At 43.6% G+C, this 27,462-nt stretch overlaps 1 protein-coding gene across 1 annotated transcript in view; it reads left to right on the top strand.

Annotated features, from left to right (window-relative positions):
* ATP8A2 (ATPase phospholipid transporting 8A2) overlaps nucleotides 1-18,518 on the top strand; it is a 306,672-nt gene extending 288,154 nt beyond the window's left edge. The window contains exons 36-37 of the mRNA XM_075050583.1: nucleotides 9,689-9,780; nucleotides 18,120-18,518. Coding sequence (XP_074906684.1) covers nucleotides 9,689-9,780; nucleotides 18,120-18,217 — 190 coding nt within the window. The 3' untranslated portion in view covers nucleotides 18,218-18,518. The remainder of the gene's footprint in view (nucleotides 1-9,688; nucleotides 9,781-18,119) is intronic.
* Nucleotides 18,519-27,462: the final 8,944 nt, after the last annotated feature.

The raw sequence follows: 27,462 nt of genomic DNA on the forward strand, positions 1-27,462 counted from the left end.
TTTTTTTAAATTCTTTGATTCCATATGGTAAACATTCGTGTATGGTAGGTGGAAAATGCATAATTTTGTTTTATTTTACACTTGTCCCTTTCTCTCTCCCTCCTGTCCCGTATCAGTAAGGAATCATCACATTATTTCCTCATTTTAATATGTACCGTTAATTTCCGGCATTTCTAACCCCTGTGTGTGAGGCACTTGTTAAATTACTAGGTTTGATTCTGCTCCGAGTTGAGCAGTGGGGAGGCCGTGGGGCAGAGGTGGGAAGGAGCAGACGGCAGAGAGGGTTTCAGAAGCTGGCCATGGAGATGAAAGGGGAGTTATCATGCTGCCACTGGCACTGAGGACCCGAGTGCCCAGCTGCTAGCACCAACCAGTTGGAGCTGACACGCGCCTTCTCCAGTGCAATTAATTATTTCACATCCTGATTGTGCCCATCACGTAACCTTGAGGGAGATCCAGTGCACAAATAGGGTTAAAACCTGGTGACCTGGAGAAGGATTTAGAGCTGTGATCAAATCTGCTAGCAAAGTCGAAGTTGATGGAGGTACAGTATCAGCACAAAGGCCAAAATGAAGTTGTAAATTGAAAGAAAAGATGAGAAAAAAGAGAACGTAACAAGATGAGAGTTAAAACTGATTAAGGGGCCAATCTCTCTAATGCCTAATCCTGAGCTACTGGGTTGGGTACCGGGGATCTCCACAGGGGAGAAAAGAAGAAATCTTCCCTCCAGGCTGCACAGCAGGAGAACTGTTCCATAACAACTATTCCAGCCTAATGGCTTCAGCAGTCTGCTTTGGCCTCAGCTCCTCCGCTGGCTAACCCCACTGGCTAACCCCATCTCGGAAGAGAGGCAGGGCAGCCTGCATTCACGCCTCTGATTCGTGGCAAAGGATAAAGTACTGAGTTACCTGTAGCAAGGACAAGAAAACAGAAGTTATACTAGATACTAAATTTTTAGTGGACAATTACAAAATACTTAAAAGCTTAAAGAAAAGCAATTTGTTTTTTTTGCAGATCAACCAAATGTCCTGGGCTTTGCTGTAAATTGTATCTACACACTTTTAAAGTTCATCAGTTTTTGTTGTTCCTCTGAGCTGTCCTTTAGCTTTTTTTTCTCTAAAAAAAGGAAGAAAAAACCTGATAAGAGAAGTTTAGAGTTTTTGAACACAGAATTCATTTTAAATTTAGTCAAAGTATTTAAGTGGACTTTTTTTAAACCAGGAAGTTTGGTTTTTAAAAAAAAAAAAACCAACACCCAAAACTAATCAAAAAATATCTTTACATAGAGACCAAGCATGGAAAACTTCAATCTCCAAGGGGACTACTTCTGAAAAAATGAGTCAATAGGAAAAGAATGTTATAATTGCAACTGCATTGCCACCTTATCTGTAGAGGATACGACCAAGCACCCACTAGAGTAAGTGCAAAGTGAGGCACTTAGGGACAAGAAGTAAACAGCACTGATACCGAAAGGAGGAGAGCTGAAAAGCAGCAAGCCACGCTTAGCCTTTTCTGCTTCTCAGACGTTTAAATTGAGTCAATTCCCACATTTTGGAAAGGCTGAAGGCAAAACTGGGCAGCTTCAACTTTGTGTTTAGTTAGTTGGCTTTGGGACAGCTGACAATGATGCCTACCCCCTGCCCCTCCGCCATGTAATGAAATGCATAAACACATGCTTAATGTTTGCAGTGCTTAGAAATGGAAGGCACTCTAAGAGAGAGATCTCATCTATTATTTTCTTAGGGTTGTTGCTTTTCAGAGAGGCATGTGATGTTTAGTGTCTGCTTTTTTTTTAGATGATATTTTTAAAAGGTGCTTGGTAATACTGTCTTCTGTTCAAAGAAGCAGTCTTGCAAAGAAGTTTAGGAGTAACAGCCTCAAAAATGAAGATTAGAATGGATTGTCCAGGTGATTTTTAGGAGTCAAAGGAGGGATCCGTTTGGCTTTTCTGCCTTAGGATGTTGTTAATGACAAAAGGAAATGTAAATCATCCTTGCTTGTCACCAGAAGGAAAAGCTTCCTTCTGTTTTTAGCCATACAACTTCAAGGACCAACTTGAAGAGGATTTTGTGGGCTTAGAGTGGAGAATTCGGTCCCAGAGCTCTACATACAGTCCGGGTGCTGCACACAGGGCTGGCCGAAGCTCGCGACATGCCTCGGCCCCTGTCTGCTGTCGCAGGGTGGTTCTGCCACTGCCACGGGGCGATGTGGCAACACGGGTGGACTTGCATGTACCCGACACGGGGCCCACTGCTGCATGCTGGCTGTGGGCTCTTCTTCATGCTGGGGTCCTGCGTTCAAACCTCTGAGATGTAATGGGCAGGGAAAGCTGCTCTTCTGGTGAAGTAGCACGCTACCAGTAACACGAGTGTTTCTCTAGGGCATTGGATCCATGGGGTTCTGTTGATGTGGCTGTAGGGCTGGTTTCAGAGTTTCCCAGACCATTCCTTACCAGCCGTGGTCATATTGGCCCACCTTTGCCCTGTCTCCTCGGTTGGATCCGCTCAACTGTTTGTTGGTCAACGTGCTAAACGAGTTGAAGGAAGCCGGATGGTGTGGGGACCACTGTCAGGTTCTTCGACTGGCTGGGAAGGGCAGGAACTGCTTTAGTCATCAGTCACCACAAAGGGTGTCCATGGAGCTGCTGCTGCTCCTGGAGTTGTGTGACACTCAACCTTCTCACATCCAGGTGGGATAAACGACTTGCAGCTGTCTGTGAGCTGAGCTCTCTACTCCATGTTGCAGGCCTTGAGAGCTCACTACTATATGGCTGCTTTAAGTATGCTCCAAGTCGGTCTTGCAGGGCCACATATCCAGATGCATTTGATGCTTAACAGGCAAATGTTTGGCTGAGTAATGTCAAATATAACCCTTAAAGAGGGAAAGTTCCTTAAATAGTTGCCCCCTCTCTAGGGAAAGGGAGTTTCTTCTCTGTGGCTGTGGCATGGACTTGGGAAGCAGCTAGAAGGGAGCTGCTGCATTAACAAGGCCTGGAGATGTTACACCATGGCAGGGCATGCTTCCCTGGAGAGCTGGCTGCTGCTGAACCCTCAGCCAGGACACGGAGCTCCCTAAAGTTTGGTTATCTTGGCGCAGGAGTCACCTCTGATAGGGAACTTCTCATACTTCTTAGCCTGCAAGTGGAACAGGCCGCACGTCTGTTTTCATTTCCCTGTGGTTTGTGCCTGGTGACCCTTTGGTCTTCTAGCCATGGTCTGGGGTTTTGTTGATGAGTGTTTACAGAAAAATGCAAAAGGAGCATGGATTTGGATGTCTCTCTATTTCAGCTGGATCTTGAGTGATTAAGGAGTAGCGTGTGTAGACGCTGACTCTGCAAAGAAAATGCTGATTTTTGTTTTACTGTTTATATGCCTCAGACGCTTCCTTGTGAAATGCTCCGGAGATTTCCTTTGATTACACTGTAGCTTCATTATCAGTAGTGCCTGTTTGCCTTTTAAATTAAAAAGACCTCCTACCCTGATGGACCTCATAGTAAAACATTCCTGCAATCCAATGCTAGATAACCAAAAATAACATTTCGCCTTTGTGGACCAAAAGAGAGAAACCAGCAGAAGCCTACGGTTGCTACTCTTGCTGTTCAGTAGGAGGGTGATTCCTCTCTGCGATGTCTCCAAAGCCCAGAGGATGGAGGTATATTTGCTCACTCAGCCAGTCAGGCCTTTATTCTACAGCTCTGGGTTGTTCTGGGTATTTGAGCATACAGAGTTTTGCTGAACCCTCAGCATTAGCGTGGCTTGCATTTGAGAGGATTTGCATGCTTTAATTTTGAGTTCCTGGTCTGTAAGAATGTTGTTTGACGTTCTGCTTACACCAAGTCTGTGTTAGTTGTCAGCTCTCTTGCCCGCTGCTTAACTCCAACTCCCTTACGTGAACTCAAGTAATGCACTTGAGTCCAAACTAAAAGAAAACAAGTTAAACCGAGGGCTGCTTCTGTGCTAGGGGAGTGCACTCAGCTGGCAGGGAGTATCTGAGGAAGAAAACCAGGTCTCCTCTGGCTAATTACAAAGGTGCAGCCAGAGACTCTGCCTGGATTATGGTACTCGCTCTTTGTCCACCAGGACCATTATGGATGCTGTAAGGCTTTAAGCAGCGTTATGCTGCATGAAAGATGAGAGATGGAACTTGTGAATAAATGCTCAGGAATACTTGGGTGTCCTAGTAGAGGGATCCATGAGTCCCCTCTGCCAGGTCATACTTGGGGAGAAGTCATAGTGCTCAAACCTCTGGTGGTTCTTTAGAAGAAACTTAATGGAGTGTGAGAACCAAGAGACTGAAATGAAAATCAATAATCTGCTTGTAAACAGTTTGGTGATTAGGACTGATCAAAGCTGGAGAAGTCTGTTTCAGACCTTTTTTCTTGTTCTTCCTGTTTTATGTTGATGTAACTTTCAGTGACAGAAGCATGTCAACAAAGAAACAGCAAACTTTCGTGGAAGTTACTGTTTGGAATGTATGGACGAAATAAATTATTATGTTTTAATTCTAAGTTTTAAAAAGGGAGAGAAGAGTATCCTCTTCTCCCTTCAAAATCTAATCCACAGCTAAGGTTGACTGGGACAGAAACTTCCTGATCTTTTACCTTGCGTTTAGCCACATTGGATATTTTGCAGAAATTTTTTTCTCCCTTCCCTCCCTGCTGTCGCAGTGTGAGGACAATGTGTTGCAAGACGTTTCTTCCAACAGGAGAGGAATGCAGGCCAGCCAGGGTTTCTCAGAAAACAACATATTTAACAAGAATATGTGACAGTGGAAAGAAAGAGGCTGAGCAAGGGTTTGTCTGCTGCTCCATTTGGAAATGCATATGGGTAGGAGGGAGGCTGTGGAGTTAAGGGCGGAATTTCAGCCTAAGCTTTGGAGGGTTTTCTGTTTCAAACCAAGCTGTACAATGATTTACCTGTTGCTAATTGCTGCGACAGCATCCTAGGTTAGAAAAAACAGTGACACTGCACCTGCAGGCAGTAGGGGCGAGAGGTTCATAGCTATTCAGATGACAGGAAAAACAGCCGCAAGCTTTCTTGTCCTCTGGGCTTACCCATGGACATATGTATCTTGCTTGCTCTCTGGGCTTGCCCATGGATGCTGGGTATCTTGCAGTGGAAGAACCATGCCTCTGCCACGGGTTCTTTGTGTGGTTTTAAGGCAGAGGGATAGCAGCTGGGATATGTGCTTCTGTGTTTTATTTGCATAGCCGTGGTAAGGCTTCACTAGTAGCTCAGTTCTTCCTCCTAGAAAGTGGAAAAGCAGGAACAAACCCAAATCGTATCATATGTGTGTATCTGACTAATTCTGAATAATCCAGAAGGGCGGTGAGTTAAAACCAATGGCAGCTAAGTGTCTTTGCCCATTTGGTGTGTCTGTGCTCTCTATCTCCCCTCGTAAATCGTAACAAAACACAAACTCATTTCTTAAGAGTTCAGTTCTAAGAGAAGGGGGGCCCTGAATTATTTTTATTTTAACTGAGCTGTGTGTGTGTTTTCTCAGGGAAGATCCAATTTTAACACACCTGCATCCACTTTAACCTTCCCTTCTTTGTGAGCCCTGCTTTTGCCACCAGCCAATTAGTGGACTCAGGAGGACATTCTGGGTCAAGCTATACCAAGTGCTGCAAATCCTCATTAATGCTAATTAGTGCTCAGTAGGTTAATTGGTGGTGAAGCTCATCTTTTTTTAATTATTTGAGCAAAAGAGCCAGTGGGACCTTGTGGTCAGCTTTGAATTATTCTGTTTGTTTTGATGCACCTCATTTGAATGTGTAAAGCCAGATGTTTGTTGCCTAGATTTAAGGGCTGTTTGCTTTTGTGAGGGATGAGAAGAAGAGAACACAGAAAAATAAAATTAAGGTCTCTGTTGATACCTTAGAGCAATTCAGATACAAAAATGGAAGAGTCATTTTATTCGTGGAATGGAAAATATTGTTATGAAATAACATGTTGCCTTTAGTTTACCTTTTGATTTGTCATTCACTTAATGAATTAATGTAATGTTAGCGCAGACTTCCAGGCAGACAGAAATCATTTTGGCCCTCTTAGGAAGCCATTGCAAAGCTATTCCTGGCCCAAGGTATTCTTCATTATTGATAGCAACTGAATCTGATTTTATATGACTTGAGTAATGACTTTTTTTAATCGTTTTTTCATAGTAACCCTCAGAATTGGGACTTTTGTAATAGTTTTTATTCTAATCTACTGTTTGTTTTGTTTAGTTCAAAGCATTTTGTCTGTGTCCTTGTCCTTCATATAATTACAGATAGATGGCTTCTCTCCCTTACCCCTTCTGAGGTCACTAAACCAACTTAAGCATATGTCACTGTCACTTTCCAGGTCGCTGACTCCCATAAGGATATCTGGGTTTGTGACTTTTTCTATTCTGATACCATTTTTGAGGACCTGGGTATGAACACAACTATATCCAATATTCAGAGTATGATCTCAAGATCTCTTATCCTTTTGCCTCAATGCATCTTAAGATGCCATCCTTAGACCCTGTGGGAGGACTTAGGCACAGGCTCTGAGTCACTGGAAAGCAGAATTAACACTTAAAATCATGGCTAATACTTGGGATTGATTTACAAGCAATATTTCTGTGAGCAAGGCCTAACCTGGTGCCTGCAAGTCTGACGTCATTGTTAGTTTTGCATCAAAGCGTGAGAGAGATTGAGAAGTCTTCACTTTGTTATCTGTTGGTAGAATACAAAAACCTTTGTGAAAGCAGGGACCCTGTATCAGTGCAAACACTTCAGTCCAGTTAAGAAAACCACTTAACTTTTCTTTTCCTTTCAGGGCTTGTATTGGGAGATCTAATATCTGTTAATAAATCAAATACTCATCCATTTCAGAAGAGCTGTGTTGCGTTCTACCTCTTTGTATTAAGAGCTCATTTTATAGCACTTGACTGGTCTTGACTTGCAGTCTATTTAATCATCCCTTGTACTTAAACCACAAATGCTTTACTTCTTCTATGAGTTTTTCTTTCTCTGCATAGATACAATCCATTGTAATTTCCCAAATGGGAAAGTCGGATGTGACTTCAGTTTTGAAATTGTTGATTATAATTAGCAATATCAAAGATAGTCTAGCTTTGGCTTCCTTCGAGCTGCAGTGTGTCCCTCCTGTTCAGAAGTCCCTTGACAGCACGTTTTCCTCCACACATTGCATGTAGAAGCCTGAGGAGGTAACCAGTATCAGCCTGTAGCAGATACCGTCCTGCGCTTCCTCTGTTGCTGTGTGGTAGACAGGCAGATGAAGAATTTGTTCCTTGTGCCTTTTGCTGCTGTGGTTAATTCCAATCTCAGTGTAAGAATTTTGTGGCAGATGTTGCTTATTTGTCCCTTAGAACAAGTATTTTTGATTGGTTCAAGATTTCTTTTTTAAGCCATCTGTCCAAACCCACCCTCTGGTTCTCCTGCTGAGATGGGAAAGACTCTATCTGTATGTCCTTTACCTGCAGAAGATGAACAAGTAGTCCACTTCTGTCATTCACAGGACAGCAGTAGATGCAGTGTTTCGCTACACTTACCAGTCAGTGGATTTACAAGGTACTTAGCAGTCCTCCAAAATCAGCAGGAGGTTGCACAATACAGCATTGCTAGTTTGCACATGCGCTGGTAATGACTGATTCTGCAGGCTGTCAACTTTGTAAGCCTTTAAAGGTTAGAGGAATCTCATGTCTTGCTTTGTGCCTGCCATCCCCCTAGCTGGTGATTCCTTGCAGTACATGCTTTCTATTATGCTGCCTGCTTTGAGCAGTTGGAGATTTCTTTGTGTAGGTACTTGATTTTCTTACAGTTGGCTGGTCTTTGGTTTTTTAACCAATTGGATCTTCCAAGATTTTTTAGAAGCTTCCATGCTGTAACCTTGGTTTTAGTGGAAACCTGTGATCCTTTCTTCTGTGAACGCATGCAGATCTCATGATCCAAGAGCTCTTAAAGATTGTTTGACACTCTCGGTTGGTGTTTATAGTTTTGCTTCCAAACCTGTTATCAACTTCTATTTTATGTCGAGGGAATACTACTCACTGTAGGCAGGGAAAGCAACCTGGCCTATTTGTTGCAGGAGTGATTCTGTGGTGCCAAGGGAAGGAGGGGAAGAGACCAAGTGTCTGAAAATGCTGACAGTTTCTAAAGATTTTAAGGAGGGGTCCATAGGCTGTACAAGTTTCTAGTTCAGGTGTCTGAGCTTAGAGACCACAGGAAAAAGAGAAGGATTCCTCCCTTTTGTGGACATCTCATTATGCACTGAACAGAGGACTGTGAGCCTGGATATTACCCTAATGGACTATTAAGTGGAATATAAGCCTGTATGGCTGGATTACATATTATAGGCATCTCAGAGTTTCTTTGGTTACTTTCTTGTTTGAAGTTAGCAAACTGCTTCAATGAAAGGGAGTTGTTTAAAGCTGTTGTAAGCTTGTTGACAGCAGCAGCTGTGCTTGCTGGGATTTCCATTCCATATACCAAATGTATGTGAATTTGTAATCTAATCCAAGAAAGATATCAGCATTGGCATTTAGATGTGTACCCACATTTGCAGCATAACCAGTGGAATTACTGCTTGTGAATAAAGATGTGAAAAAACAGGCAGACTGTGAAAATGGAAACACAGTGTAAATGTGGTGCAAATGGGATAAAGATACTGCAAGGAGCTGCACTAGCAAACAGATCCCTTCTATGCACTGGCTCCATCTCAGTGTTGAACAAGGGTGAGATGGGAAAAACCAACCGAATCGCGGAGGAACTTTGAACTAAAATAAAGTGTAGTACCTTTTTCAAAATAATCTGATACGTAATAGTCATTTGAGGCTCCAGTGCAATGAGATTTGGACACCTACGTTATTTTAAAACCCCTTTGAACTTAGTGGGACTTGTATACGTAATTAAGTGCTTTGAAAGGTCAGGACTTTAGCCATCATTTGTTAATTCTGGGCATAAAGTTGTTGATGAAATGAGTTGTGTTTTTAATAAAAATCAGAGTGGAGAGTGTCTCTAATGATTTTAAACCTATTGTAAGCATACTGTATTTTTCCTCTTAAGTTTGTATTTTCACTTTCTATACATTCAGTAATAAATTTTCAGGCCTTTGACAGGAACTGTGTAAATCAAAGGGCTTTTTAACCAAAAACTGGATAGAAAGTTTTCTTTCCAGTGTGGGAGGTGAAAATGAGAGTGTTCTTTAGAAGACAGAATTAACAATGAGTCCCACCTTTGGTTGCTTCAGGCCGTTTTGCAGGTGTGATAGAAGCGTTTTACCGTGTGCTAAGCCACAATGCTTTGCTCCTTCTCTCTAAGGCAGTTTGTGGGTACCCTGATTAATGTACATAATACTAAAGAAAAATCTCCTTTTTAATGTTACATATCACTTGATGTCAGACTTCTGATATCGCTTGTAATAATTTATAGGCATTGGGCATTCAGAAATCACAATGATGGTAATATCAGGGATAGATTAACTAAATGGAAACTTGAACAAAATGGCCTTAGAAAGGAGGAGTTCCCATTATTAGAGTTCCTTTGATAATGTGCAGTTTAAAGAAAGAGAAAATTATTTTTCATGCTACAACCATCTTAAATACTGACAAAGTCAAAGCTGCCAAGTACTTTAAATACAGTTGACTCTTACCTTGAAATTATCTGGTTACTCACTGGTATTTTTTTTTTTTTTCCCTCCCTCAGCGTGAACGAACGTGATCATTTGTTAAAAAGGCTCGGTAGGAAAACTCCTCCGAGCCTTTTCCGTGCTCATTCTGTCCAGCAAAGCGTATCACGTAAGTAGCGGATCATGTATGCATGTGTGTTTCACAGCAGTCAGTCCCAGATGAGTGAAGCGAAGGGTGATTATTTTTTAATTAAATTGTAGGTAGAGATAATCTAGCGCAGAGGCTGAGCTGCCAAGCAAGACACGTACATTTGGAAGTGGAATTAGTGTTATTCGGCCCTAGGCAAGTGGATCTCAAATGTGGATAATTCCCTAGGATCCAATCAACAGGCCCAAATGACAAAATCCCAATATGCAGGTTCTCTAAATGTAAAATCCTGATAGTCTCAAGAATACTGTAAAATCAAAAAACTCTGCAGGATAAAATAAATGTTGTGATAGAGCCTAACTTAAATAGAAATGGTTGCTTTATGGAAAGTCGTATTAGCTGTGGTTAGCTGAGAATACAGCGATATTTCAGGGACGCCACTTAGGGATTCTGTTTGTTTCTGATGAGGAAGGCCATGGCGTGCAGAGCTACCTCTCCCTCCTCTCCCTCTTTGTCCTCTGCCGGGAGAAGAGATGCACCATCACATCTTGCTACTGCTGCTATTTGGAATAAATTGCATTTTTTTTGTTGGTGTAGAGGTCATCCATTTATTCATCTTCCTAGAGGAACATGTGACACGCCTTGATCTGCTGGACCTGACATTTTTTTGTCAGTGTTAGAAAGGCTTCCATAGCATTAAAAATAATCAAACAGCTCTGTAGTCCAGATACACTGACGGGCCATGCTGTCTCAAGGGACCAGGGAGTCCAGTCAACCTGTTCTAGTGGTAAAAGGCAACCTCTCCTGTGATTAAGCTGGTAGTCAAAATATGCTCATCTTACTAAAGAAAATAGCCCCCCAGCGTGCAGTACTGTTGCACGCAGGGCAAGGAGCAGGCACTCAGGATTTGGGTTTCATATTGCCGTTGCAGTGAGAAGTGACGCCCCTGACGGTTAAAGGATCCTAAGGAAGTCAAATCTCTGTGCTGGCTGTCGTCTTCTGCAGCAGAACTGTTAGGGTTCAGGCCATGGGATTTGAGAACCCAAATGCCTTACGTATGCTTATTTTCTGTGGGGAGTTTGACTAGAAGGGGTGGAACAGTGACGGATCTGCTAGTTCTTGTCCTTCACAGAGCCGTTGCAGGGCCATCACTGTCAAGGGATGTAGGGTCTTCAGCGGTCAATCTCATTACTCCTGCGAAAAGACCGATGCGCAGAGCAGCCCTGTGGACCATGTGCTCCTGCCAGGATTTAAGCCTTTGTGTCAAGGAGCCAGGGATGCTGATGGCAGCGTGGCTTTGGGTATGCAAACATGCTTTTTGAGGAGATTCCAAAGGCGATGATTGGCAGAAGAGATCCGTAAAACGCTTAAATAAATTGCTATTAAAGTAGTCTGCTGTAGAGACTTACCACAGTGCAGAAGGGAGATACACCAGTGGTGACTAGTCAGACTTGATATATGCTTTTAGTCTGGTAGAACACATCATCAGGTTGTTAGTAGGTGAATAGCTATTGGGAAAGAAAAATGAGATATCAGAATAAATGCTAATTTGCATAACCAGCTTCCCTATAAATGCAAATCATTAAATGCTAAATGAGTCAGGACAGGTTACAATCAGCCATCTGTTTTTCACATGAACGTAAATTTTGATTGCGAAGCTGTTGCGACTGAAAAACACTTTTTGTGGCATATCCATGACTCTTTAAAAATTCTGTCATCTCTTGTTAGATGTTATTTTCCAATGTTGCATAGCTGCTATATGTACAAGGCCATGTGAAATCCAGGGAACATATGTGCTGTTTTCACAACCCTAAATTGTAGAACTGTTTACTAAATGCTAGAAATCTTCAAAGCGAACAGTTGATGAATAGGGCAGTAGCCTTGACATGCTGGGCCAATATCTTAAATCACACTACAAGCACTCTGTTTGAAGTCTTGAACTGTTCATATGTTTCCACCAGGCTCCAAGTTCCCAGCCTGCGAAGGCCACTTCTTCCAAAAATTGCTTTGTGGCTTCATCTCAGAATCTGACGCTTGCATATAAAGCAGGAAAATGGTTTGTTTAGTTAGAGCTGACAAAGGCTTAAGCAAATCAATTGCCTTAGTCCCAACAAGGAAGGAAAATGGGATTAAATTTCCTAGCGCAGATTGTAAAGATGCAGTACTGGTTTGAGAGTCACATTATTTTTGACAACAACTGTTTCCAAAGTTTTGGAGAGGAAACAATGCCTAAATAGCTTTGTTCCCAATCTCATGGAAAGGAGAAGAATCTCATGGGGAGTTTCCAGGCTACTACTAGTGGTCTATGGTAGGAGGAAAAAGATGGCTGAGGTAAGTCTGCAGAGCTGTCTATCGAAAGTGGGGGGCAGAGCCACACAGCCGGTGCCGTGTCAGTGCCATACAGGAGTGTCAGCCAGGATTAATCTCTTAAACACCTCCTCCCAGTAAAGAAACTAGCTCAGAGTGACTGCCTTGGAGAGTAGCCCCTGTCTATCTGGAAGAGTATGCCCTTAAAGTAAGACCTTCATGGCTGTTTTTCTTGCACTGGCTTTGTTTTTGTGTTCCTGAATCATGTAGAGCTGTCAGAAGCATGAAGGAAATCTATCTAGTAACTGTACTGTCAAAGATTGTGTGGTTCCTTCCTACCAGTATAACTTCTGGAAAGCTTTATGAAAACTTGAAAAAAAAAAAAAAAAAAGTGAAGTTCCTGTTGGATGGCATTGTCATGAGGCTTTAGTGGAAGAGTTTTATGTGGTTGTCAAGCCCATGTGCTAACATAAAACCAATCTCAGTGGAATCTTGTAGGCAGTGGAGACAACGCTGGCCTCTAGGCTTGGCATAGCTCCTGGTGAAATTGGAGATTGCCCGTTGCCATCTGCTTTCTAAAGCCTCTTAAGAGTGAGCGGGAGGTGCCACCAGGCTCCTCTCAGATGTGTGTTTGGCCCCTTCCCTTTAATGTTCTGTGGGATTCATGCTTGAGGGAAGGAGCAATAATGACTCCCAAAAGCTCTCCCTCTCAGAGGGTTTGCTGGCAATGAGGTTTTCTCCAGGTGAACTTTTTCCAGGTCTCCATCAAAGTTCATGTCTGTCTTTTTTGCTGTGACTTTATGAAGGTAGCATCTCCTTTAGACAAGCTCTGTAGCTACAAAAGAGGGTTCTTGACCTCCCCTTTCTTCCTACACAACTGACCTGTATCACCTGTGCCCCCAGAGCCTCACCAGCAGGGAAGGGTGATGCTTCCCACTTGCTTAGGTACCCTCAGACCTGTCCATCTTTAAGGAAAGTCCCATACCATCCATCTAGTGCAGTTTCCCTCCTGTAATTCAGAATACCCCCTGCCAGTGTTCAGTTGTCATTTGTCTCAGCATGCTCTTAAAAACAGCTGAATCCTGCTCTTGTTAAGCACTGCTCTGGCAGAACTCCCCCTGAAACGCAGAGAGCCTTGCCTGAATGAGGATTACTGCACTTGGCCCAGATTTCCTATGCTAGCAAAGAAAATCCCTCTTCCTTTGACAGAATATGGTGATTGCATAGAGTAAATCTGAACGCAGAGCGTATGGTTTGCACCTTATTAATCAATGGAGAAAAAGCACCTGTCATCTGAGGTTCGTTTCACAGTATAGGGCTGGCGAATAATAAATAATAATAATGTGTTCATGCTGAGGGCTCTAATCCCACCATTTATTCTCCACTAGCAGACACCTTCTTCCTCTCACTTTTCTGCTGGTGCGTTTTGATTTGAAAAACAACAGGGTAGCTACTTGAGATGCTTTTTAAACTCCATGTCCTCTTATCTGGCATGTGTTTGAAATATAGTATATGTTCTGTATTTTTTCCAAGCTACATATTTGTTGACTGTCAAGTAGAGTTGCAATCTTTTAAAATCAACTTAAGAAAAAGAAATAGGAATAATTAGTTTAGAATCGAAGCTGTGGCATCTGGTTCCGTTTTCTACATGCTAATACTGGTAGGTTAGTATCTGGGACAAAAGAGATGGGACCATTTGTCAGGGATTCCTCTTGGGTCCTTTAGAAAACACAGGCATAGTTTATCAGCAGAGAAATGAATGATTTCTGTAAGCATTAGTCAAAATGTTCAAGATTTAAAGCAGCTCTCACTTTCCCAGGATAAGTGGAAGAGGGTTGCCAAAGAAGTCAAAGCTGAGTTAGCATTTACTGTTTAATTGGTAGATGTGAACTGCAACATCATAGCAAATCTCCTTAAAAACTGTGTGGAACCAGACGTTTGGCCTGAGAGAGAATTTGGCTGGCCAAGTGATACCCTAGTGTTGATTTTTGTTATGTCAGAGATATCTTTGGTATCTAAGCAGCAACATTTCCTAAAAGATTTTTTTTTTTTTAAAAGCCATTCCCATCCCCCAAAACCCTAAAATTTAGTTTTAGTGGATTTGAATCTGGGCATTTTTCTCTGAAGGCAAACAACATGATGGTAAAATGCTTTTTGTACTTCGGACTATACTAAACCATAATACCACTGCCCATATGAAATAGTGAAATGCTGCAGAAGGTAAGGTTTCCGACCTGCTTCCCGTGAGAACTGCCTTCTTGCTGGTTGGGCTAAACAAACCCCAGGATGGACAGTTCAAGTGTATCAGAGGAGAGTGCAAGGAGTAGGAGGCCTCTGAAATAAATCCCTGAAGTGTCTAAAACTGTACGTGGTCCTTCCATGAGCAGATTTTCTGGAATAAAAAGAGCACTCTGGAGCCTTTCTGGTCCTGGTCTTGGAAGCTGTGAGTGGGCTGTTAAGCTTGCACAGCATTACTGTCTGTGTTCAAGATACATACATGGAAACGGTTTCTTTAGAGAAAGAAATTGCATTGCACAGACCAGAATAGTCATTGCAGGGAACAGAAGAAGAGTGTGCTAAATTAGAAACCTAATGGGAGACTAGATTCTGATCTACTAATAGAATATCAAAGCTTTAAGAAAACCCAACAGGATGCTTTTAAAATTCAGTAGGTTGCCTGATAATATCTGGTGTGAGTGAAACCTTAGATTTGATGAGAACGTGAATCTCCTCTTAACAGATGAGCTCCACTGACAGATACTCAAAAGTGTGCCTTTCCTCCATTAATAGAAAGTCTCCGAGTACAAAGGTCCTTCCTTCTGCGACGGCCGTGAGTGGGTTGTGCCCATAAAGCCCCAAAGAAAAGTGCTCCTTCCTTGGGCTGCTGCAGGAGAGCTGAACAATGAGGGCCTTGTTCCCAGGGCAGGCTCATAGGTGTGGTTTTAAAACTGGAGTTAGGGGAAAAGGTCAAACTTCCGAAAAGTTCCCTAGTAACCGGTAGATGGAAACTTTCATTGTTTTTGGATGGGGTCTGAAAAGAGTGGAAATGTAGAGCTACTCGGGGAATGCGGATGGGACTTGAGCATTCACAGCGTTCTGACTCCACAAGGCACAGTCAGCTGCCTGAACAGCTTGAAGCTCGATTTTAATTGTAATGTGAATAAAAAAATGTAATATGAACTCATCTTCCTGTATAGAGATCAACAGGGAACGTTTTAAAGAAACTGCCAAATGTTGAGCTTCAATGAAGCAGGGCAGTGTGCAAGTATGGGGGTCACAGCCTTTCCCACGACGTACGCACAAAACCCTCATTGCTGATATTTCAGGATGGATCAAGAACATGAGGATGTAAGGATATCCCTGGTATTCTTACCATTGATTCAAACCATACCATTCAAACCATTGATTGTCTTAGCTTGAAATTTTTTGCCACGTTCAGGTGTTTTCTACTGCTGTGAGAGTGGTGAAAGTATTTCTTTGATTGCATTTTGCAGTGGCTTTGCAGAGTGCTTGGGCTGCCTGGCTGTTTGTAGGCCTGTGCTAGCACTGGAAATAAGCAGGTCCTGGGAAGACACCTGGGGTTGACGGGCTCCGCACACTTGTGTGGTCAGTGCTGGATTTGCAGTAGTTATGGCCATTGAAGGATCTGCTGTGCTGAATGATCTTACTGGATAAGTAAATATAGGAAAGCCATCTTGATGGAGACCAGGCTATGGGGTATGGACTTCAGCCTTTCAGGGCTTAAGCTTGTGGTCTTTGACCAAGTTGAGTTTCCATTGAGAGTTTAGCCAAAAAGCTAACAGTATGCTGGCCCTTAGCGTGGAACAAACCCACTGGAGGTATTTGTTTAAGTGTGAACCTACCCTTTTTTAAATGAAAGCTTGTTTTGTAAATCGTATTTCCTTTGCAATTATTCAGCACGCGCATACTTTTTTCCAGAAGACTGTTCGCATTTTGTGAATGTATTCTGTGAACCTTCCGCTAGAGGCAGGAAAAACCAACCTGTACCTCTGTAGCTGTATGTATATTGGCATGGAATTGCTTAGGGAAAACAAAATGGGATGCTGGAATGGTCAGTCACATAATCAAATCAAAGTTCATACTGTCCTGCAATCCTTCCAAGAGAGAGATGTGACTGGCGTTAGTTCTGGGTGATGTATTTCTGTTCGAATGCCCTCCATTTACTGGCAAAGATTTCCTACCATGCATGTGATTTAGGTCAGCTAACCTGGTGATAGCGTGCTCTCCTGCTAAGGGAGCGTGAGTTCTGCCTTAAGAGCTCAAATCTACAGCAAAGTCCCTGTGGCTTCAGAGGTGACATTTACCTGCATTCTGTGAGAGAGGAGACGACCCTCCGCGTTAATTGAACAGCAGTCATCCCTAGTGCTGTGGGACTGTCTTCCCAGCAGTTTACGGCTGTAAAGGAGTTGCTGACCACGCTCCCTGTGCAGGCGTCAGCCAGAGGAAAAGATCTAGGAGTGCTTGAGCATCTCTGTGCTCAGCTCACATGGTCCCAACTTGGTTGTCAAGGTGAAGGTTTAACAAGCCTCACTCAAGGGTATACGGTTCATTTCTGGGCTTCTGGCTACCAGCATCAGTCACTTGCTTCAAAGCAAGCTGCATTCAGGCCCGTGGGGAGCAAGTTCAGTCTACAGCACCCAAGCTGCTTAGGGGCCTCTTGTCCCTCCTGCCTTAAGGAGGTGTTCAGCTCCGTGTGCCTTTCCGTCACAGGGTCCCTCTGTGTTGTGCTGCAGCCCTGTCTCACCTCGGTACCTGATCGAGGGGGGGAATATCCCTTAAACCTGTTAAGGGAGGACTCCTGAAAGACTTTTGCTGGGTCTGTGCGTAGTAATTGGGACATCCGTCCTTACGTGATGCTGTGTCTTTCAGTCTGGGGTCAATCTGGAGCAGGATTTCAGAATTGATAAACTCCTGCTTCCGGAGCTGCTCAGGAGAGATGGAGAGTTGCCCATGGAGAGTTAGCCATGGTATAATTCTTGGTTTCTCCCAGGCAGTGTTCATGTCTGCCAGCTCTTGCCTGCTTTCCTACTACAAAGCATTATCTGGTTCTGTATAGCCTGTGACTTTCCTATTTCTCCATTTTTGTAACTATGCTAATCTGCCCTTCTCCTTTCTGGTTACCCATTTACACCTGAAAATCACCTTTTGTTGGTGTCACAAAGTCTATTGTCCTTTGCTGTAGTTTTCTGTTCAGAATTTTATGTAGGGTCATGTCTGCTTTAAATATTGTTTGGTGTTTCACCATGTTGGCCCATTAGCTTTTGTGACTGTTTTACCGGTAACGTGGTGTTTTGCAGATGATGTCAGAAATGTCACTTGCCTTGTCCACAATACTTTAAAAGAAATCAGACACATGGTTATTTTCTTCTGAGTAATTTCTAGGGAGACCAAAGGATTGTGCTAGCTAGCAGGATTAACTTGTGCAAAATAGAGACCTCCAGAATACGTTTAAGTTTGATCTATTCAAGATACGGGTGACTGGCCAAGACAGTCAAGAATTTCTTGGTGTGATTGGTCAGATGCCACCTGGAAACTTGTAAAAAAAAAAATAAAAAAATCCTGAATGGAGTTAAGAGGAAGATGTGACTCAGATCCAGTTGTGCTCTAGACATTTCCATGTTCCTCCAGGGAAACTACTGGTATCAAGCAGACTGACTATAGAGAAGTTGAGCCAAAATGCAAATCTCTACCTGTCTGTTAAGTCTTTAAAGAAGCTCTGCCACTATGGGAGTACGCATGGTGTCCAAATCAACCTGTAGTTTATTAGTGAGGCTAACTCAGAGGGATATGTTAAGTGTTTACACTAACCTGGCCTGGGGAGGGGAGCAGGAGGACAGAGCTGGCAGCAGACATCCTTTCTGTGCGATGTGGGCAGTGGGGTGCGCAGCTGTAAATGTCAGAAGTGCAATACAGAAATGAAGTTTGTTGCAGTCTGTCATGTAATTCTAGTGATGCCTAAAACTGTTCCTAAAAATGGGCTGTGCCCTTGAGCTGGACTTCAACTTTTTTTTTTTCTTCCTTTACTTTTTCAGATGGGTATGCATTTTCCCAAGAAGAACACGGTGTTGTTTCTCAGTCGCAAGTTGTTCGATCCTACGATACAACCAAAAGGAGGGCAGAAATAGAATAAATGGTTCTTCACTTGATGGGTGGTGGGAATAATGGGATTTGGATCAATGCATCCGCTGTTAACAGGCAGCAGCAGCCAAAACACCAGAGAACTCATTTCTGTGGCCTTAGCCAACAAGTTTCTGTATTCTCCCTGCAAACCTTGAGTACATATTGTGGGGGGAAATCATTGTTTGAATTCAGTCGCAAAGCTCTGCCTGAAGTTTTGTTTATGTTGTTATGAAGCATTTGACTGTGCTATGTGAGGTGTGAAATTAAAAACAATGTTTTACCACTATTTAAAACATCAGCATAAGATTGTTCTGGGAGAAAAGTAGAAAATTTATGTTCCATGAGAAATCAGCCTTAGCTTAATTGGAACGGGGTGCTGAGATTTCCTGTTTTGTTACACACGGACCAAGTGCACACGGCTGCATGCGGACCTTACTCCCTCTTAATATTGACTGTTTACTAATGTGGCTGAAATTTTAACAGACAATTTGGCATAAAACTTTTGATTGCAACACAGTCTGTAGCTAAAAATGCTTATTTGCCTTCTTATGACAGAATAACACAAGATAGCAATGAATTACTTAGAGTATCTTTTGCCCTCTTACAGGATTTATTAGGGCTTTACCTTAGCTTTCTAAAACCCAATTAATAGCTTACTCACAAAGCCAGGATGTCGAAGTCAGAGAGCTCGGCAGGGCAGCTGTCTTGAGTGCACGGCAGCTGTCTTGAGTGCATGGCTTTGTGCACAAAGATGAACTCAAATAGGTGCCTCCTGGTAACTCTTCATGATGTATTTGGACGTGCATTTCAAATAGAGCCTGGGATTTCCCTCCATGATCCATTCTCACTTTAACAATAGAATGAAACACTGAGAACTTAAAAGGTACAAGCTTGTCGGATGTTAAGAAAGAAGATCGGATGCACACAGGAGACCGACGCTGTAACCCCAAAGAAGCATTCCCATGACCAGGTAGGATAGATTTGCAAAGGCAAGTTAGGAAGGATTTACACACGTGCGTGGACACACAATGTACACACACAGAGCTGGTCATTGTGAAGAGAAGAGAAGACCTGCTGTTTGTTCAGCCAGACTAGTCACTCTTCTAGATCTTGATCCATCAACAGGCTTCCCGACACACTTGGACCCGTGAGCCCTGGAAGGAATGCTGGCTCCACGGCCTCGCTGTGCCAGTAGGACAGGCGTGCTGCTGCATAGATTGGAATTTTGGAAAAAAAAAAAGGCAAAAACTGGGGCATAAGTTAAAGCTGAAAGAGCTCTTAGAAAGCTTATGCTGTCCTCCAGACAAGTTCTATTAATTTTAGTCGCCAAGACACGTTTCTGAATAGCATAAAGTAAATACTGCTGTGTTTTAACCAGGTTTTATGGCTAATGTGTATACTACATCTGTGCATTTAATAAGTTGGTGTTGTTTTTTGCCCTGTTGACCATCTTCCAGAACTTTTTATTGATTTAAATATATCGGAAAGCAATTTGAATATGAATATTTATGTTTAGCAAGGAAAAGGGAAATGCCAGCCTGGCTCACTGGCTTAATCTTCCTTAAGGGTTGTGAGTAAATGCCAGCGCTCAGGTGTCATAGTTCAATTCCTGGTGCCACCTTGGAGACTCGGTGTCCCCTTCCATGTTAAAAAGCAAATTTTGCTCCTGCAGCACCAGGCAGAATTGCTCTTGGATTAGGCTAATGGCACAGAGGGAAAAGTCATCACCTTCTTTCTGCAGTGCTAATGAGACAATTATGCAATAAGGAAAACGTGCAAATAATTTTGCCATAGGCATGAATGTCAAGGGGCCAAGTGTGGGTGTATATATTTTCTGGGAGATGAATTTTGTTTAAAGGCACAAATACTAGTGCAGAGAATAAATAAGGGGAGGGTAGACCTGATCCCAGGAGCTTTTAAATCTTAATGCTGATCTAACCTGTTAAACACTTTCTTTTATTTAGAAACAAAATCTATTTAGGAAATGTGGGGTGTAAGCCTGTCCTCAAAACCGCTAACTGTTTCTTCCTTTTGTAACAACACAAGGAAAATTAACTTCCCACCGAGACAAAGCGAGATCAGCTTAGTCTTTGTACTCTAAGCCACACAGTAAACATTGGTATGTAAACAATTTGGAGGCTTTTCATGAGGATACAGAAAAAAATCTTCTAAAAACCTCTGGATAATGAAGAAGGGCAAGTAAATGTGTCGAGCAGAGAATAGAAGGGATCCTGGAGTCTTTTCTGTTCTCAACTTAGTGCAACAAAGTTTTACAGAACATAAGGAGAGATGCTGGGGAAGAGCAGCTGTCATCTAATGTGATTTATTTTATTAGTGCAGACTATGGGCTGTATCATTTTGACCTCTCTGTAAATTGAGGTCAGTGTGTGTCACAAACACAAACCCTCCCTGGAGTGAATAGTGGCTTAGATTGAGGTACGTGTGTTGGATGTCAGCTCAATGGGAATTACACATGGGGTTTGTCACAGGGCTATACAGTATGTGACACTGGGGCTAGCAGGTCAGACTTTATCGTCACTGTAAGGCCTTAATCTCTAGCTGAGTTAATCCTGTAGAGCCCACCCAGGTCAAGACCTGGCATTCTTCTTGTTCTTTGGAGTCATTACAGGAATTAATGTATTGTAATATGCTGTAGCCTGACTGTTGGAGTTGCTTGTCTTGGTGAACAATGATGAGGTGTATTCCAGTGGTGTGTTAGCAAAAGGAGAACGGCAGCTGCTCTGCATCAACAGAATTCCTTGTTCATTAACACAAATGCACGTAGCAGGAACAGCAACCTTTGAAAGCGCTATGTGAAAGCGTTACCAACTAGACAAGGTATTGGAGCAGAAGGAATGGGAGATTTCTGCTTGACCATCCAGACTTAACTACCTAGGGCTGATCAGAAAAGGGTGTTTTCGGGCAGCATTCTGCACTGACCAAAATGGTGATGGGGTTTTGAATATTCGGAAGGAAGTGGCGATTTTCCTGAATTAAACCTGGATCTGGTTGCTTCTTTTTGTAACACCGTCATCGCTGCTTGCATAGAAGCTGCTGTTCCTTTAACGATTGCCTAGTAGCAAATTAGAGCTGGCGTGCGGGAGCCTGAGCTGAGCACTGCTGAGAAGTCTGGTGACATTTTCTTTTCCTTGACAGGGCTTCAGGTCTTGCTGTAGGGAGCTAGCATGGGAAGTCAGTAATAACTTGTCAAGCAGAAATGGCGAATAACCAATAAAAGTATCGGAGTCAAACTAAGCTGCTAATGTATCTAAAAATGTATGTGGAGTTAACATGAACTATATGGGCTGTAAATTAAGATAACAGCCAAGCCTCGCTAATCTGCACTTCACTAGACCACATGCCTCTTAGTGCACGCCAGAAATGTGAAGTCTCTTCCACTGCCTCAGCCAGCAGCTAATAGCAGATGCTGCAGGGAAGTCTTCTGTTACCAAGATTACATTATTTTTACAGCATGTACTGGAGTGTGTTTGCTGGGAGACAGTCAATGCTCATAAATAAAGAGGAGAAAGCTCAGGTGGACCAGAATAAGTGAAATGCAGTGACTATAACATGGTTGGTGGGCACACGGGCTGCAGCTTGGCCCTCCGTGGACAACCCCACGAGCTTGGGAGGTGCACAGTCCTTACGCTGTCCCTGTCCTGCAGGCTTATTTTGCCCTTTTGGGCTAACTCACCAAATCTGCTGTTTTGCATTGCCTCCAGTCATCAGTTCAGACTAGTGATGCCCTATTTACATTCTCCCTTGGTTTTATAAATAATGACTTAATTTCATTTTTAAATACTCTGAGGACCGTACTCTTGCTGTTAAGCCTCACACTTCAAGTTTGAAGCAGAGCAGCCCTTGAGCGGGTGTTCACCCCCGAGAAGCACTTTGGATTTGTCAGATTTCTCCCTAGTTTTAAGGGACTGAGGATATTTTACCTTAGTTTTAGATCATCACACAGTATCAATGCCTTAAACTTCAGTCGGTTTGCAGGGAGAGCAATTCGTGTCTTGTTGAGTCTTAACAATAAATGGTCATGACATGAAATGCCTGATGAGTTGGAGAAGAATTTGGCTATGTCTGTCATATACCTGATGCATCTGGGTAGCAGTTTGCTTCTGAAACGTGGCACTGACTATGCGTGTTCCTCAGTCTCTAGACAGTTGGGCTCCTTCTGTCCTATCAGTCAGGACCCTGGTATTCGTCTCTCCCGGAGCCTGTGTATGCTGCAGCTCCATGCCTTGTTGAGGATGCTGAGCACCAAGCAGACCCAGACCCTCTTCTCTACCTTCTACCTGCAGGGTCCCCTGGGCACGGCCCTGAGGCTGTCCCGCAGGCGGCTGTTGGAGGCACAGCCGAAGTGCCTATCGAATGGGGAGAGTTTTGAATTCAAATCCAAGTATCGTCCCTAGCCATAACTCATAATTGTCACTGCAGACAGTGTAGAGAGGTATACAAGAGATGAAGACTCAGCAGGTTATGAATCTGGTGACTGGGCTTGTACACGGCCCATTCTCATCCCGCTGGTCAGGCCCTGTGTGAGCAACTGTGTCACTTGGCGAGCGAGTGAACGGGCAGTGGCACTTCTCTTTAGCGCGTTGTTTATTTGCAGCCACGTCACTGTTCCTCAGAAGCCCTCTCTGCAGGAGCTCTGTCCCAGATGCCACTCTGAAGGGCGGCTCTCCAACCATTCCCTAACACAGTGGCCCGGTTCTCTTTGTATCGTAGGTGGTGGCCGGTGGGACTCTCCCAGCAGCAGCAGGGGTAAAACAAGCTACTCCAGGAGCACAGCCCCTGCTTCTTTGGAAATGACCTTAGTGCTGATGAGGTCGGGCCTTTGACATGACCTGAGCTTTCAGATGGATGGTTTCTAGAGCTTATTATTCCTGGTGCTGAGACTTGTGGGTTGACTGCAAGCAATTCCTGTTAGAATAGAGTGAAACATGCTTTTACCCTTTTTCTTGTACCATACATGAAAGGCTCAGTGCTTTGTTCGGTGAAATCATACACATTGATTATTTTCTTAGAGCTTTCTCCTCCTGTGTGGCATTGGGGAAAGTCTCCTTGGTTTGATTACACAGTTAACAGCCCTGTTCCCATTTTATTTTCACTAGTCTTATGATATTGCTTACACTGACTTCTCAGAACTCAATAGCTCCAGGAGGGGGAGAGCTCAGATCGTCATACCCGAAAGCTTCGTTATCCTCCAGACACCCAAGAGAGCCTCCGCTACCGTTCAGCGCTTGTGACCAGAGCTGTGTGTCTGGAGACCACAGGACAGGTCAGTACAATAGGTGGCAGCAAAAGAAATCTGTATGGATGCAGAGAATAACTCTTTCCATACCTTTTCATACCTAGCAGCAAGATTGATAGAGGCTTTGAGCCTTGTTTGCAAATGAAAACCAGAAACTGCCCTGTGCTGCTTAGCCACATAAGTGAATCCCAAAGGTGATTGATTCTTGGTGACCTGCAGCCTGGCCAGGTTTATGTGGCCGGGAACGTGCTCTCGGATGGGCTGTCTGGAGGGGTGAAGGGGCTGGGAAACGAAATAGCTTGGCCGAGACCACTGCTGCTGTTAAAGAGCTGTGATGAAGCTTACTTCTCCGGTTCCTTTCTGTGGCTCTGGGAAGGGAGGAGGAGAGCTGTGTTATGAGCTTGTGAAGCTCCGTTGTCTCCTGAAGCTGAGCTTTCTCAGGCACGTTGGAGAAAGGGAACATGTCCTTGCCAGAAGCCCCCCTGCTTGGCGTCCCTTGGCTCTAGCAGGTTCTTTTCTGGGTTACCACAGGTGGCTAAATTGTTTACTGGCTGCTGTTTGCCTCATGGACCTACAGGAATTGAGCACTAAAATTATTTCAGTCCTGACAGGGAACGTCTGTCTCGGAGAGTTAACGGGACTTCTCCTTGGGTGTTGCTCCTGGCCAGGTTCCTAACTCCTGGGCTGGTAGAAGGGGCTCGTTAATCCGAGGACCTGGGTCTTTTTGTGATAGAGCATGAAGCTGAGGGGTTGTTTTGTTTGGATTTGTGGCTTGCTCGTTTGTGGTATGGACAGAAGGTAAAACAGCTGAGTGCTAGCGTTTCTCCAAAACCTTCCTTTATTTATGAAGAAGGTGAGACAAGTTCTCCTGAATTCTGCCACGAAGGGGTCATTCTACCTCAGCATCTCTGTAGCTACGAAAGAGAAATAGAAGTGGGTAAATGACAAATTGTGTGTGGGCAAGCCCAGGTCTGGGAATTCACGCAGAAGTCTAACGATGAAGAAGAGGACTAATATGTTGCCAAACTGTCACTGTGCATAGCCAGGAGGTCAGCACCCTTGTAATTATGGAGCGATGAAGCCAAGGGAAAAAGCCAACATTAACAGAAAGACGTGATTGTTTTAAATTCTGACCACCTTACTGGGTGGCTTCCCTGCGAAGATGTTCCAGATGTCGTCTTGGCATAAATTAATCAATTTCAAAACATCTGCAGGGTTTCTTAGAAAACATGGAATTTAACAGACAGTGAATATGCTCTCCTTTGCCCTTCTGGCTGATACTTTGATTCAGGAAGGGAATGCAGGCACTTGCTGTTCTTACTATCGAGAGTCCTTAGACTGAAAGTTGCTCAAAGTTGTTTCTCAACTCTTCTTTTTTTTTTTTTTTTAAAAAAAAAAAAGGGCTCCAGATAATATAAAGCAATGAGGCAGCCAAGCCCTCTGGGACTGTGTGTGCATGTGTGTGTTGGAAGAGTCACCCGACTTGAAAACCTCCCCATGTCCCTCCTCCTGCCCCTGAAGTGCAGCCCATTGCGCTGGGAGGTCAAATATTCAGCGGCTTGAGTGACAGGAACTTTAACGGCATCTTTTTCATCAGCGAGCCAAGTCATGTGCCCGCTTGTCTGTCATATCTGTACTCGAATTGCTTAAATATTGTTTCAGATGGGGAGGTTTTAATCTGGATATGCAGAGAGGAGTAATGCTGTGGGGGGATGTTTAATTGGCTCCCAGCAGAGCAGCAGTGGTGTGTGGGTTTTTTCCTCTAGAAGTGTTACCATTTTCACGTCCTATTAATGTCCTCTGGTAGTTTAAATACAGCATAGCATTACAGTGGAGTTTGTTTCCCTCCTAGACTGAATACAAATGAAGGTCATTTACTTGTATTTTTAGAAGGTTTGGAAAACTTAGAAAATTTGTAGCTTTGAACAGCATTGTTGACTGTTGTATGTCTGCACAAAAATATTTCCAATAAACCTTTTATTAAAGCAATCCAATGGACAGAAGCTTGTTTGTTTTATCCCTCCCACAAGTTTTGCAGCAAGAGTTCAATGTTAAATGCATTTGAGATTTAGCCTGCAAAGCTGGTGAGTGGATTACTTTTATTTGTTCCTGACCTTTTGGGTGTGTTTTAAGGGTCTGCTTCTGTTAGTGCCAAGGACACCCAAGGCTTGGGTGCCTTTAGTGGGTCTCAGATCAGGCCCCAAATGCAAGACTAGTATGGTAAAATAAGACTGGTACTGGTGAGCTTACAGCAGGTACCTGATCTTTGAATAATGTCTCCAGGGGAAAACCATCTTTTTACATAAACTAGATGGACAGATATTCTCCTACAAATAATACGTTTGATCTCACCGAGGCTTCACCAAAATAAACGTTGGGAATCTTTTGTCCCAGCTAAGTCACGTAGACACAGCAGGGGAAAATTAAGCCCTAAAATGTCCTTTGCTCCTTTCTTGCATCTAAATTTGCAAGAGGCTTTTTTAACGCTGGGCCCACACGCTCTTGCGTTTGTGGGGGAGAGCGGTCTGATGACGCATCGAGATGCGCGGTGATGCAAGACCACGAGAGATGCCTTTCTCCAAACCCTCCTGAGCGCAGGGGCAGGATCTCTCCTGCTTCTGCCTCGTCAGGAATATCGTGTCCAGTCTCTGCTGACGGCGCTCAGCCGACGCTGCCGAGCTCGCTCGCGTTGCCTTGCCCGGAGAAGCACCCCTCGAGCTCGCTTGCCTCAAGCAAGACCGACGGCACGAAGCACCACACAAAGGCTCTTGTGTCCCCGGTAGCTCTGCATCCCTGTGCTCCGGGGGACGTGTGCTGTGATCCTCTCTGCTCCGATATGTTCATTCTGTTTAACAAATATTTTTTCACAGGGAGCCGTGAGCCATCTTGTCCCTCGCGCTGGACCTGCTGGCGAGCTGGGGGTGGCACACCGGAGAGCTCGGCTGGGCGAGCCTGGGCTGTGAGACCTCAGGGCACAGCCAGCTCAAGGCAACAGCAGCATCCTAGTGATACTCCAGTCACGGCTGAAGTTAAATTTGCAGAGAAGATTGGCCTTACTCGATTTTTTGGTGGGGAACATGCATTACAAGACCCCTATGAAAGTAAAAGTGCATGAGCCTTAACAAAGAGATCTTTTTGTCCAAATATTGTTAGATACTGGAATTAAACAGATTTTATCAGGAACAAAATGCATATTTATATATATAGTCTGGCTAAAACTTTTCTTCCTTGGGGTGCTATAACTTGATGAATGGTTTTTTTCGGTATAGATTGCCGACAGAACCACTTTTAAGAGCACAGAGAGACTTTTTTAAAACAACAAATTACTTCTGGATTTTTAAAATTAGGAAACAAAAAGGAGGTGTAAGCCAAATTTCCCCTCTTCCCTTTACGAGTTACTGCTTGAGCGCATTTCAAAACACTTTTATCCCAGAAGCCAGACCTAGTACCTGCTTTTCCTTTGCAGAGAAATAAAAAGCCAGCGATGAACTCCTTGCGTATCCCTGTTGTGCAGCGGTAAACGCCTGCTCCTTCCCTGGGCCTCTGTAGCAGCAGTCCAGCCCTCAAGTGTGTAGCAGCAGGAACTTCGCTGTATGTAAAAGCTTCTCACACATCTGGGCAATCAATTATGCCAAAGTAAAATTGATGGTAAGCTTGAATAAGCTTTATTCGGTTGGTGGTGGGAGAACTCGATGCTTAGCTGACTGCTCCCTGCACTGTCGTCTCTTGTACAGCGCACTGAAAAGGAAATGAATCTCAGAATTGTTAAATATAACAGATTGCTGCTTAAAAGCCTTATTAGATATATTAGTTGACTAATCACCTCAGAGACTTTCCCTCTAGCAGTTTGACGGGCAGGGCTGTGAGACTGTCTAGTGCTCACGTCCCAGAGCCAACTATTTGCCAGAGCAGCTGTTAAGCCCGTTGCCGGCAGTCTTCGGTGCCTCATACCAGACCAAAGGAGAATCAAAGTCCCTAAACCTGTAGGTTAATGCTCA

Source organism: Buteo buteo, chromosome 18 (assembly GCF_964188355.1).
Source record: "Buteo buteo chromosome 18, bButBut1.hap1.1, whole genome shotgun sequence".
NCBI classification, from domain to species: domain Eukaryota; kingdom Metazoa; phylum Chordata; class Aves; order Accipitriformes; family Accipitridae; genus Buteo; species Buteo buteo.